The sequence below is a fragment of the Molossus molossus genome, unplaced genomic scaffold (assembly GCF_014108415.1).
Source record: "Molossus molossus isolate mMolMol1 unplaced genomic scaffold, mMolMol1.p scaffold_m16_p_11, whole genome shotgun sequence".
Lineage (NCBI taxonomy): Eukaryota > Metazoa > Chordata > Mammalia > Chiroptera > Molossidae > Molossus > Molossus molossus.
The window spans coordinates 78,741,804-78,756,207 of NW_023425346.1; the positions used below are offsets into that span (position 1 = coordinate 78,741,804).

The window sequence follows — 14,404 nt, forward strand, 5'->3', positions numbered from 1 at the left end:
AAATTTATTTTTATCAGATTAAAATCAGACTTTAGATCAAGATCTTGAGAACATACATTTCAGCCAGATTATTTTTTTTAATCTTAAAATATTTTCTCTCCTCTTTAGATTGAGAACATACTTTAATGAGAGCATATCACATTTGTGTTATAATGAAAATTTTTGTATATAAATACAAAATATCCATTATTATACTAATCAATCTAATGAACTTACAATGCTGTATATCTGTCCATTGCAGACTGCACGTCTCTACGGTAAACTGTTCGAAGAATGACCATGACGGGGTCAAACTCCTGATCCCAGACTTCAGCTATTATTCAAAAGAAAGTAGAAACAAAACACTGACTTCATAGGAATAAAGTCAATCTCTGATGACTAATTACATTTAAGTGTATTTTAAATTTTTAAAATGGGATAATTTGCCCTGGTCGGCATTCTCAGTGGTTAGAGCATCAGCCCGCCCAACAAGGGTCCAGGGTTCAATTCCCAGTCAAGGGCCAGTACCTGGGTTGCAGGTTTGATCCCCTGCCCTGACCAGGGTATGAGGGAGGCAACCAATCACTATGTCTCTCTCACATGGATGTTTCTCTGTCTCTCTATCCCTCTGTCTCCCTCCCTCCCTCCCTCCCTCCCTCCCTCCTTTCCACTATACCTAAAAGTCAATGAAAAAATATCCTTGGGTGAGGATTAAGTCCCCCACCTCAAAAAAATCACCTTTGTCCCTGGCCTGTTTGGCTCAGTGCTTAGAGCGTTAGCCCTCAGACCAAGGCGTCCCGGGTTCGATTCCTGATCAAGGGCATGTACCTAGGTTGCAGTTCAATCACTGGCCCCGGTAGGGGTAATGTGGGAGGCAACCGATCAATGTCTCTCTCCAATTGATGTTTCTCATTCTCTCTCCCTCCCTTATACTCTCTCTAAAAATCACTGGAAAAATATCCTCAAGCGAGGATTTAAAAAAAAAATACAAGGGCAAAGCTGCTTTTATCAGTTCTGTGTAACAGATTAACTTAAGGTTGAGTTCCCCAAAATTAAAAGAGTTTAATCATTTTTTAAAGGCTTAAAAAGCATTTATTTCACAAATAATTCAATTCCAAAGATAAAATACTGACTTTCTCAACATCACACAACTAGCTAATACAACTCAATACTGTATTTGAATATGACCCATTTTCTTGACTCTAATCTTCAAATGCCCAGCACTCCATCTCAGTATCTAAAACTTAATTGTATATGACAATCTTATAATGTTTAAAAAAACAAACAAACATATTTCTTGCCCTGGGTAGTTGGGTTCAGCAGTTGGAGCACCAGGCCAAGGACGGAAGGGTTTCAGGTTTGATTCCAGATCAAGGGTACGTACCTGGTTGCAAGTTCGATCCCTGGCAACCAATCGATGTGTCTCTCACGTTAATGTCTCTGTCTGTCTGTCTCTCTCTCTCTCTCTCTGTCTCTCTCTCTCCCTCCCTCCCTCCCTCCCTCCCTCCTTTATTCCCTCCCTCTCTTCCCCTTACCCCATCCTTTCCACTCTCTCTAAAAAAAAAAAAAAAATCAATGAAAAAAATATCCTTGGATGAGGATTAACAAAACAAAACTACCAATCTCACATCGTTGTTTGTCTCCTTCCCTCCCTCCCTCCCTCCTTCCTTTACACTTTCTCTAAAAAAAAATCAATGGAAAAATACCCTCAGCTGAGGATTAACCAAAAATAAATAAATAAATAAATAAATAAATAAATAAATAAATAAATAAAAGCATATTCCCAGAATGCATCCACAGAGATCCTAATGAGAGCAGATTTGGCTGAGGCATAGGAACCTGTGTTTTCTTTTTTAAACATCTTTACTATTATCATTATTATTATTATTGATTTTTTTTTAAGAGAGAGAAACATCAAATGTGAAGGAGAAACATCGATCAGCTACCTCCTGCACACCCCCTGCTGGGGATCAAGCCTGCAACCCAGGCATGTCCACTGACTGGGAATCGAACCAGGACCTCTCAGTCCGTGGGATGACACTCAATTCACTGACTCACACCAGCCAGGCAGAATCTGTGTTTTCAATAAGGACCACAAGTGAGTCTTACAGACGCAAACCTCACCTCACACTTTAATAGGGGCACTACACTATATAAGAATATCATTCCACTTGGAAGCTCATCTAAATTTTAGATACAAAATGTTCTCTGCAACAAAGTAAAACTGCTTTCTCCTTAATGAAATATATTCCAACCAAAGACTCTGGATTGTTCTTTCTACTTCTGAAAACTCCCTGAAAATTCCCACACGATAAGGCTTATTCTGCTGTGTTTTACAAACACAGTACATGCTATTTAAAATTTCAAAGTGGGCATCAGTTTTTCATGTAGACGAGTGCTGAGGGGGTCAAGCTGCTGCTTCCTTCAAAATTTTAACTTATATTAGTGAAAATGTGAACATAAAAAAGAAAAAAGACTGTGAATCAAGACTCCACCTACTTCTGGCTCTTGTCAAACATGTCATCTATAAATCCAGAGGGAAACAGAAAATCAACCACTTAAGGAAAAGAATTCTATGTATTTATACAGGTTCAAAATGTAAGAAAATGCTTCAATAGTCTATATAGATATTAATTTTAACTGTTTCAAATTAAAATTTGGGTAGTGAAAACTATTTCCAAATCTAATTTAGAAAGCAAATACATCCAAAATGTTTTTAAGTATATATTTTATTTTATAATTTGTGTTTTATTTACAGTTCATTCACTTATAAAAATGAACTAGATACAGTTCATATATACAGTCCTTCTATAATTTAGGGTAATCTAAAAAGCTTATTATAATATAAAACCATAGATTTGTAAATAAATGGAAACAATATCACTGTATACCCTGAAAGACAAACATATATCTATAAGAAAGTTGAAGAAAAAACTCAAAGCTGAATAAATAAAAGGCAAAATTTTTTCTTTCAGTATACACAACTCACCTTCAGGAAAACTGAGATTAAAATGAATGTTTATGTATATAAACGTACCTTTAGGAGTATACATGCCTTGTTGCATAGAACCTCCAGGTTCAAAAACAGGAGCCTTAAAATCAGCTACAGCTGATAAAACTGACTCAAAGCTGTAACTGCCCGGAATAATGCCACTTTTAGGATTTGGATTTTCTGGAATATGATGTATGTGTCAAGAAAAAAAAAAATTCATGACTAAAAGCCAGCTTTATAATCTTACCAAGGTACCCTGGTTTCTAATTGTTCTTGCTAAAAAAGGCAGAGTAATTGCCTGTAATACATAAAGTTGGCCACGAGAGGGCTACATAACAATATAACAACTATTTATTAATTGTGAATTTTTAGAATATTTTAAATCTAGAAGCCTACCAATAAATTGTATGTTGCAGTGGTTCCCAAGTCTATTTCCCCAAAACAAATTAATCAAATTTCAGAAAAATAAAAAATTGTTAAAAATTTATATTTTCATCATTTTGCAGATGTGTGGTTTCCCTTAGAAAATCAAAGACAGTAGATTCAAAATTAACCAAGATTTTTATGAGTAAAGGTTGTTTTTCCAAAAACCACAAAGTGTCATTCTCAAATTAAAAAGAAAACAATGCTAAGCAAATTTTTTTAAATAAGAAAACCAGAAAACCACTGATTCTTTCCCACTGGTTTCATATTAAAATGTACAGTTCTTTTAAATTCAAAATTACAAGAATGCTTTTGCTGTATTACAGTACTGATACACAGTATATAATTGTTAAAAGAAATCATAAAACAACACCAAATTGATACTGCTTATGAAAATCTGCAAGGTTATCAAACAGGCATTCCAACTGGAGTTATTTCACAAAACTGTAGCAAATTATTCCAAACATATTCATAATATACAAAGTAAATTTAGTCAAAAATTTACAAAATAAATTTTATCACAAAATAACATGATGATCTTGGTCTAAAACTGTATTTATTGTTAACAATAACAAAAAATAATGTGTCTACTGCATACTCAGTCCTACACAAGAAACCATAAGTTTTCAAAGTTTGTGGACAATAGTCCTTGCCCTTAAAAACCTCTTGATTTAAGACTAAATTCTAAGAAAATGTCCTCAGAATGTTTAAAACCCTGGTAATAATAATTATAAACCTCTACATTTTAACAGTGAATTACAGCCAGGCTATAAGATAAAGTAGACTGATGTGCCTTTTATAAGGTGTTCAGCTTTCTTTCACAAATGCTGTCCTAGAAGGTCATACATATCCTTGGGTGCCCAGAGCCATTAGTCCTGAGGTCTAACACAGGCCTAAGAGTTCCCTGAGAGGCAACAATTAGAGGCAAAAACATCTGCCACTAGCCCCAAACATACAGTTGAACGAACAATTGGAGTTCTTTTTTTCTATATTGGTTTTCAACTTCCAATTTTTTTTCTAATCAAAAAGGTGATATATCTTTAATCCATAAAAATTAACTATTATTTAGATCCTGCAATCATTAGAAAATTAAACCATTAAAAGGATATGAGGTCCAGCAATGAACTATGTGTCCTGTCATTCATACACAGCTGGGCTACCATCTCTGCCCTAAGTATCTCATCATCAGACATTCCTAAAATAATTAAAAACAGAATTAATAAATCTTAACATACACAAATTATAAAGAAACAACTTATTACACATTTTATTAAACTGTTTTACCAAAAATCAGTTGATTAAAGAGCCCCAAATACAGCTGCATTTTAACTACCCTGCACTTTGCAGTTTCCTTAGGAGTGTTTTAAAGAATATTCTAAAAAGTATCAACTGCACAACATGTCAAGTTTGAAACACTGTTTAAATATGTCCACATTCCTTCCTTTTTCCATAAGCCAGGAGGGAGAGGAAGGGGAAGAGAACAGATAATAATCAAGTATTAGAATTACTGTTTTTACCTAAATGTAAACGAAGACTCAAAAGAATCACAAGAAATGTAAGAGCGCCTTCTAACATCGACCTCTCATGCTCTGCATCAAGTACCGTGTTTTGATGTTGTGATGCCATTGTCAGCAAATCCACTACCTTAAATCTATAAGAAATATTTGAGACAAATTTTTGGAATGTTAAAACAAAATTAACTTAAATTTCAAATACTTCCTGATACCTGTCTTAATAAAATTATGCTTACCTTTCAAAGACAGATGAAATAAAATAATCTGGGTCAAGTCTAGAAGCACAAACCTTTAAAAGACAAAACAAATAAATAAATAAATATAATAAACCACCAACTTTATTTCTCAATATTCGGTTTTATTTCTCAATCAATCATGTTTGTTTTGTTTTGTTTTTAATATTCTGTATCTTATTATGTTTTGAAATCTTGGGGAGGCCTCATAGACCCAGGAAGATACTATCCCTCTCATGGTGAGCTAATTCCTAATAATAGTAAACAATTTTATTTGGGAGCCAGCCTTTTATATACAAGTCAGTCACCCCTTTATCTAACTTTCACACACCAAGCCAATATTCCCCCTACACTAAACTAGGACCAGGTACCAGATAACTGGGGACAGCCCCTATGCCCCAAAACCCACCCTAAAGTGTTTCCCCTGCCCTGACTTACCTTTGCTGTGAAAAAAAAAAAAAAGTTCTGCTCTAGTATTTCCCCTTGCTCCTGCTTCTGCATTCTGAACAGATCTAATGCTCTGTGGTACTGCGTGATGTGGCATGGCCCCTTCTCTTGGCAAATGTAAGTAATAAATTCTTCTTTCAATAGTAATGACCTCTCCATGTTGTCATTTAGTCATCTCTCTATATTAGAATGCTGCAGGTACAAATGAGATACTTCTAAAGTGCAACATCTGTACTATCAAGCTGGCTTACCTGTAATAGGTAAATGTCAGGATCAATCATGGAATTACAGAAATGAGACTGAACATAGGTCATGGCTTGTCCTTTGATTTGCAGACCATTTCTTACCCACATATTGCTGTGGATTTCGGCAAGACTTGCCTAGTAAAATAAAAATTATGTAAATTGGAGAAAGAAGTCATCTAAATTCACTCTTTATAAAATCATGTTATACTAATTCAAAAGGATATATGCACCCCTATGTTCACTGCAGCATTATTTACCATAGCCAAGATCTGGAAGCAGTCCAAGTGCCTATCAGTAGATGAATAGATAAAAAAGCTGTGGTACATTTACACAATGGAATACTACTCTGCCATAAAAAGGAAGAACATTTTACACTTTTAAACTGCATAGATGGACCTGGAAAAGGTCATGCTAAGTGAAATAAGCCAGTCAGAGAAAGACAAGTATCACATGGTTTCACTCATATGTGGAATTTAATGAACAAACTGAACTACCAAGCAAAATAGAGACAGACTCATAGACGGAAAGCAGGCAGACAGCTTGAGGGGTGGGGGTAGGGGATGGGGGGGTGGAGGAACTGAGGAAAAAAAAAGAGAGAACTCATGGACATTGACAACAGTTGACTGGTTGGGGGGTTAGGGGAAGTATAAAAGGGCATAGAGGGGATAAATGATGATGGGAAAAATAAAAAATTTTAAAAATAAAATAAAATTGTGTTATATTTAACATTTATTTCAAATATTTTACGACTTACGATACAAGCCTGACATTCTATCCATTGTTCATTTAGATATTTAATTCAAATGTATACTTTCAAATTTTTAACTGCTCTATACAGCCCCTTTTTTGGGAATTTTATATGTGAGTTAGTTTTCCATGATGACTTCTGGACATATTTATAGTAATTTTCACTGAAATCTTTCATAAGAAATCAGTGACACTTATATTTAACTTTTCCCTCCTCAAAAAAAAGCCATATATAATGTTTAAAGAACATAGGAATAAGCATAAAACAAAGCTAAGTGTTCCAAGTCAATAAATATGACCTAAATCTGTAATTCACCCTAACTCAACCTTCAATGCAAACTAGTCACTTTCCAAATAACTGGCAGATAAGAGAGGGTCAGATTAGAATAAATTTCCTTACTATATTAATATTTAATTCCTCATGTATTTATGTCCTATATCAATTAAAACTTAACACAATCATAACTTCATCTCTTATTTGTTCCTAAAGCCCAGAGTTAAAGTTCAATAATGACTAACAAATCTAAAACTGCCAGAAAAACAAACTTTAATGTACATAAATAAAAGTTGGCCCACAAAATTATGGTGTTATAACTGAAAGAAGCCATAGAGCTTATCCAGGCTAACACCTCTATCCTCTCACTTTCAGACGAGGAAAGTAAGAATCAAGTAGGTGCATTACCCCAAACAATGTGGATAATAAAATAGTGGTGGCACCAAGGCTAGAATCCATTAGGTCTACTGACCTCCAAAACAGTGCTATAAAGTTCCCCTTCAAAGAATTCCTGGGAAAACTATAAATAAATATAAATCTCATAAAAGCAAAAATACTTATATATAATCTGGCAAAAATATCAAAACTAAGTTTAATAAATTTTTTGAAACATTTTGGCTATTAATACAATGGTAATGGCATAAAAATAAAATAAAGAAAGAATCACTTAACCAAAGAATTGAATTCAAAATGCTTTAAAAGCGTGAATACGTACTTGAATTTGGAGTGGGTGAATCATTAGTTTCATTAACATTTCCTGATCTGGTAAAACAGAATCCAAATCTAGTTCTTGACATTTCACAGCCTACAAATAACAATTAAATAGTTACTAATTTAATACTAATTTTCTAGTATTAAAAAAAGTATTTGTTTAATGAAAGTCTTACCTTACTCAAAAACATAGCATAGTAACGATGTAGTGGCAGATGAAAAGTGACTTGGTTAGGTGCGGGCTGGAATAAACAAAATCCCCAAGTCAAATAATGTTTTACATAAGTTCAAAGAAGGTTTTAAAATGTTGAAACCACACTTTTACCTTGATTTACTCCTATACATTTTAATCAAAACTTAAAATTTTAGAAGATACAGCTTTAAAAAACCACTGTAGATAAAATTATTCCATTTTTAACACCTAAATATAAATTCCTGGAAGGCAGAAATTGTATACTACTTAACTCTGAATCCTCTGAAGCACTTAGCACAGAACAAGAGATAGGAGAGATGTCCCTTTATAGCAGGCCATTTGGGAATCTTCAAATGCATGCATACCAAACACATAATAGTAATAAGAACAATAATTGCACCTAACAGTCATTGAGCACTTACCATGTGCCAGTCCCCCACTTTATTCATTACCCCACTTAATCCTCACAGAAGTCTTCTGGAGTAGAAACTATTAATATTCTCATTTTATAAAAAGGGAAATTCAAGCTTAGAAAACTTAAGTAACTTCCTAACAAGTAGAAGGAGGTAGTCTGGACTTCACTGTTACATTCAGAGTGCTAAGAGGCTCTGACTACAGTCCTAAATTGAGTACAGGTGAAGTGCTTGCCTAGATTCCTTCATGAGCTAGGTGAGATGCTCCCCATATCAGTGCCGAACACGCAGCCTCCATAAATAAGCTTAGTACAGCATATCTTAGGGACCTTTGGCATCCTTGTGAATATTATAACATTTGTATTTTAAATCTGTGAATCCCATGGGTCACGCCATCACTATAGGGCAAAAGTACACAACAGTTTCTTTTTTAAACAAATAAGAAAAATAAAAAATTAAAAAGCTATTATTTGATTTTAATGCTTTTATCAATTTTAGTCAGGTTTTTTTGTGTTAAAAAAATCTTATCCAGAACATTCAGATAATTATGCTAATGTAGTATCAGTATAGAGTTACAAAGAGCAGCAACATGTCAACATCCCTGAATTTTTTCAAATACAATATGAGAGTAACATCCTCCTCAAAATGTGAATAAAAGTATACAGTAAATTATTCTAAAAAAATAAAAGTTTGCCTTCCATAAAAAGGAAGACATTTCTGACACATGCTACAACATGGATGAATCTTGAGGATATTATGCTAAGTGAAATATGCCAGACACAAAAAGACAAATACTATGTGACTCCACTTATATGAAGTACTTAGTCAAAATCATAGAGACAGAAAGTATAATGGTGGGGTAGAGGTTAGGGAATAAGAGAGGGGAATTTAATAGGTATAGTTTCAGTTTTGCAAAAATAAAAATAAAAAAGACAGCAGAAGTTCCATCTGTCTGGGTTCAGCACATGGAAAGGTGAAGTAGTCTGAAACACAGTCTTCCTTCCACATATGGCATATTGCAATGCCACTTCATAAGAGGAATTAAAGGGGCTTCTGAGAGTAAACTTGGCTGACTAATTAGAAGCAAGCCCTTGTTTAATTCACATAGAGCACGTTTTTTGCCAACTGGTCTCAATTCATTTTTAATAATAATCATCTTTGTTCAAGCCCGTACAAGAATAATGACCAATTAATAAAGTTGTGATACCCTTACCATCAATCTCTCCCATCTTATTCATATTTGCACTGTCACTTTTACCTCTTAAGTAAAACTAATTTACTCCTGAGAAATACTGAGATATACACATTTAAGCACAGAAAAAGAAAATTATGCCCCCTCTAGGAAATAGGCAAACATGATTAATGCACCGTGGAACTGCCTAAATGTCAAAGAACTGGTCTCCCACTTCTTTTTTAAAACTTAATGATTATTCACTCTGACTTCTTTCCCTTGTCCTATGAAAACATACTCATTGTTTTCAATGTTAAATAAAATCTAACAATTCTTTTCTTAAATGCTTTTACATATATCAAAAATATACATACCTCATCTACGAAGTTAATGGCATCAAACCAGTCCTGAAGAGCTTCAAGGCAATATCTAACAACATTTCGAGTATATTCTTGAGTTTCCTAAAATAATGTTATATAAATTTTCAGCATATATATGTATATTTTCAACTTCAAATTATATGCAATACATAATAAGTTATATGCATTGTATATATAATGGTGAAATTTTTTTTCAAAATAACTACATTTATCCTTACAAGAAATCATCCCTTAACAAACTAATAGTAACAGTGACAATTATGAAAATTAAAGAACACAATCTGCTACCTGTTATATATTCCTTAAAATGAATCAAAGCTGAAATAGATTTATGTGATATAAATCAAGTTCCATTTCAAGACATCCCCCAAATATTATAAGTTCCCTAGTGTTATTGTTTAATAGGTACAGAGTTTCTTGGGGATGATAAATTGTTCTGGAAATGGATAATGATCATGTTTGCACAATACCATGAATGTACTTAATGTCACTGACCTGAACACCTAAAAATGGTTAAAGAGGTAAATTTTGTCATATATATTTTACTACAACAAAAATAAAAAGGACAGAACATAAGAGTACTGTAAGTAGCCTGTAAATATCTTTGTTTGCAACAGTATTTAGAAGAAAAAAGGAAAAGTACGCACTACTAATGTTTTATGGAGAAATGGATCCAGTGAAATAGGCAAGTATTAAGTTAAATGGGAAAATAAATCACAATAGCCTTTGTAAAAATAAAATGGGCAAAGAATTTGAATAGACATTTACATGAAAAGATGCTCAACACTATCAGTCATTAGAAAAATACAGACCAAAGCCACGATAAGATACCATCCACAAAGACTAGGATAGGTATAATTTCTTAAATATAAAGTAAAAAGTATTGACAAGAATACAAACTGAAACTCTCATACACTGCTAGTGGGAATGTAAAATGGTATAGCCACTTCAAAGTTAAACATGGAATTACCAAGCAATTCTACTCTCATATGCCCAAGAGAATTAAAAGCATAGATATTCACAAAACTTCTATACAAATGTCCACAGAAGCAATATTCATAGTAGCCAAAAGAAAATAGAATCAACCCATGAATGGATATGTAAAACTGGTATATCTATGTAATGAAATACTATTCAGCCATAAAAAGAAATGAAATACGAACTGATACATGCTACAACACAGTTGAACCATGAAACCATTATGCTAAATGAAAGAAGCCAGAAGGCCAAATATTGTATGATTCCATTTATATGAAATGTACAGATTAGGAAAATTCATACAGTCAGAAGGGAGCTCAATGGTGTCCAGGGGAAGAGAAGAGGCTGGAATTGGGAGGTCTGAGGGGAGGAGTGGAAGGTGATGAAAATGTTCTGGAATTAGTGGTAACGGTTGTGTAACTTTCTGAATGTTCTATAAACTACTAAATTGTATACTTTAAAAAGGTTAAAATGGTGAATTTTTTTTTTTTCTTTTTTATCCTCACCCGAGGATATTTTCCATTTTTTGTACAGATAGAGTGGGAGGGAGAGAGAGGAAGGAGAGAGAAACATCGACGTGAAGGGACACATCGAGTGGCTGCCACCCGCACGACCAACCAGGGCCGGGGACAAACTGCAACCGAAGTACGTGCCCCTAGCGGGAACCGAACCCGGGTCTCTCCGGACCGCAGGCCGACGCTCTAACCGCTGAGCCAAACTGGCCAGGGCGGTGAATTTTAAATATATTGTATATGTAAATATATTTTACATATGTAAATTACTCTAGGCCATTAAAGAAAGCTGTTTCATATCCATTGTTGATTTGTCCTTCATCCTGCTCAGTCTCCATGTCCTAGGTATTACTGCATAAATTCACTCCTATTTCCACCTATTTCTACTATCATCCAGACCAAATATCACTTATCTCATTTCCTTGCCAATACTCACCCTGTTTTAACCTATTAAATATTATTTTATATACTTTGTTCCCCATTTCTTACAGAAAAAAATTTAATGGCACTTATAAGTTACCATAAATAATCTGTCATAACCAAACTAAACAGGCAGATAATTCATGATTAAAGAAACTTTTAAAACCAAATGTTCTCCCATTTTATCAAGGGTTTGGGCAAAGGATTACCCTTCTTGACACTAGTGTGAACTGACTCAATCCTCTGAAGAACAATTTTAAAAATGGGTATCAAGACTCTTAAAAAGTGGCCAGTTAATTCTGTTCCTAAATACAGCATATCTAATAATCTATTCAGATTATCTCTCTCCCATCTTCCCAAAAAGAAAAATTTAGTATGCATGCTAACTACTTGCTAAAATTTAGTATGCATGCTAACTACTTGCTAAAATTTAGTATGCATGCTAACTACTTGCTAGTTTTATTATCTTTGCCAAATTACTTAAATTTTATGAGTCTCTATTTCTTCATATGTAAAACTGGATTAATATTCCCTACCTCCTAGTACTGTTACGACGAAGCAAATGAAATAATGTATTATAAAATGCTCTGTGTAATAGTCTAGCACTATGTCTGACAAGTGAAGGATCCCAGACAGCCATGGCCAAACTCAACTTCTGTCAAGTCTACAATAACCCAAAGTTGCCACTAGGTGGAGATTTTATAGCTTGTTCTGCTCAAAAAGCAAAAATTAGTAATGTTCTAGAAATGAGCAATCCTTTATCTATTATTAATCAATCTAGTACTACTTGTTTAACTAGCTCTTACGATTTTCAAGAACCAAACAGCATTCAGGGCAATCATACAAAGTAAGCTATCAGGTGAAGTTCCCTTTTTTTTTTTAATCCTCACCCGAGGACATCCTTCCATTTTTTGTTCAGGTAGAGTGGGAGGGAGAGAGAGGAACAGAGAGAGAGAGAGAGAAACATCGATGCGAAAGGAACACATTGAGTGGCTGCCACCCGCACAACCGACCAGGGCCGGGGACAAACTGCAACCGAGGTACATGCCCTTAGCGGGAACCGAACCCGGGTCTCTCAGGACCGCAGGCCGACGCTCTAACCGCTGAGCCAAACCGGCCAGGGCGAAGTTCCCTTTTTTATTGCTAATCTTTTAGTTTTCAATTTTATTATTAGGGAATATAAACACAAAGAAATAGCTTTTTTTTTTTTTTTTTTCACTTTCAATAACAGTCCTTCTTCTAGTCTACGTTTCTAAAACCTGACAACACTGCTGCTAAAGACTTTCTTGCTTAAGAAACAACTATAACAACGTGGAAAAAAGCACTGGTCCTGAAATCAAATGGATTTGTTTTCACTTGTAGCTGTGTGAACTTGGACAAGTTACTTAACCTATGAAAGAAAGGGATGATACTATTTACTTCATAAGAGATGCTATGAGGATTAAATAAGAATATAACATAAAGAGTATAGTGTAGCCCTGGCCAATTTTCTCAGTGGTTAGACCACCAGCCTGTGGACCAAAGATTTGTGAATTCAGTTCCGGTCAAGGGCACACACCTCGGTTGCAGTTCAATCCCTGGCCCTGGTTGGGGTTGTGCAGGAGGCAACCAATTGATGTGTCTCTCTCACATCGATGTTTCTCTTGCTCTCTCCCTCCCTTCCTCCTTCCCTCTCTATCTGAAAATCAATGGAAAAATATCCTCGGGTAAGGATTTAAAAAAAGAGAGAAGGAGACTATAGTATAAAGAACAATGTCTGGCATACTGTAAGTGCTCAAGAGAACATCTTACCTAGGACCTAGATATTCCTTAAACTGAGACTCTACTCTCTCAGATACTACCAGGACAGTTTTCTCTCTGTTCTCTCACTTTGTAGGTTAAGGGAACCATAACACATTGCAATCCTGGCCTTCAAAGCTAAAATATAAACTATTGCTTGGAATTTCTCATTACATAACCCAGCTTTATAGTCCAAATTCATCCTCAAAATAGTTGTCACCTCCTAAATAATGTCTTTTCATGTCAACATCATAGCAATCCTCCCTCCTAAATCCTGACCAGGAATTGAACTGGGACCTCCCCATCCATGGGATGACGCTCAATCCACTCAACCACATTGCTGAGCTCCAAGGTGTTTTTCAAAAGAACAATAATATTTAAACTAGTATCAAGAAAACAGCAATTTTGAGTAATTATATTCTGCCTATTCACTATTTCCACTTGGATGTTTCATAGGCATCTCAAACTTAGTGTATCTAAAACTAACTCTAATCTTTCAAAACCTACTTTTTCTTTCGATCTTTTCTATCTCTGTACTTAGTTACCCAAAGATCTTTCTTTCTCACTCATCAACAATATACAATCCATCACTAAGTCTACTGATTGTACTTCTGAAATACATCTTCAATATCTAAAAGGCATCTTGAATATACTTTGAATTTCAAATCTGAATTTCCTATCGAGACTATTATCACGGCATTTTCATTGGTCTACTTGCTTCTAGTCTTGATGCTCCCCATACTCTCCTCATTCAGTCTTCCCAAAACTGCAATTACCTTTTAAATGTAAACGTGATCACATCAAACTTCTGCTTAAAAATCTTCACTTGTTTCTCCTTAAAAATAAATCTAAGGTTCATTAACATGATCTATAAGGACCTACTTTAATAATCTGATCCCTGCCTCTCTCTCCAACTCCATGTTCTACTCTGTGGCTTCAATCACAAATTCCTTAAAAGGGCTAATCACTGAAGACAGGCTATTCCAGTCTCTC

General features: G+C 34.7%; 1 protein-coding gene across 9 annotated transcripts in view; it reads right to left on the bottom strand.

Annotated features, from left to right (window-relative positions):
• Positions 1-14,404, bottom strand: part of UBR3 (ubiquitin protein ligase E3 component n-recognin 3) — a 222,767-nt gene that overhangs the window by 122,124 nt on the left and 86,239 nt on the right. For all 9 annotated transcript variants that reach the window (XM_036253642.1, XM_036253634.1, XM_036253638.1 and 6 more), the window contains exons 11-19: positions 9,717-9,803; positions 7,742-7,807; positions 7,570-7,659; positions 5,840-5,968; positions 5,145-5,197; positions 4,912-5,045; positions 4,504-4,589; positions 3,017-3,158; positions 217-313 (exon numbers count right to left, since the gene is read on the bottom strand). In XM_036253642.1, coding sequence (XP_036109535.1) covers positions 217-313; positions 3,017-3,158; positions 4,504-4,589; positions 4,912-5,045; positions 5,145-5,197; positions 5,840-5,968; positions 7,570-7,659; positions 7,742-7,807; positions 9,717-9,803 — 884 coding nt within the window. The remainder of the gene's footprint in view (positions 1-216; positions 314-3,016; positions 3,159-4,503; positions 4,590-4,911; positions 5,046-5,144; positions 5,198-5,839; positions 5,969-7,569; positions 7,660-7,741; positions 7,808-9,716; positions 9,804-14,404) is intronic.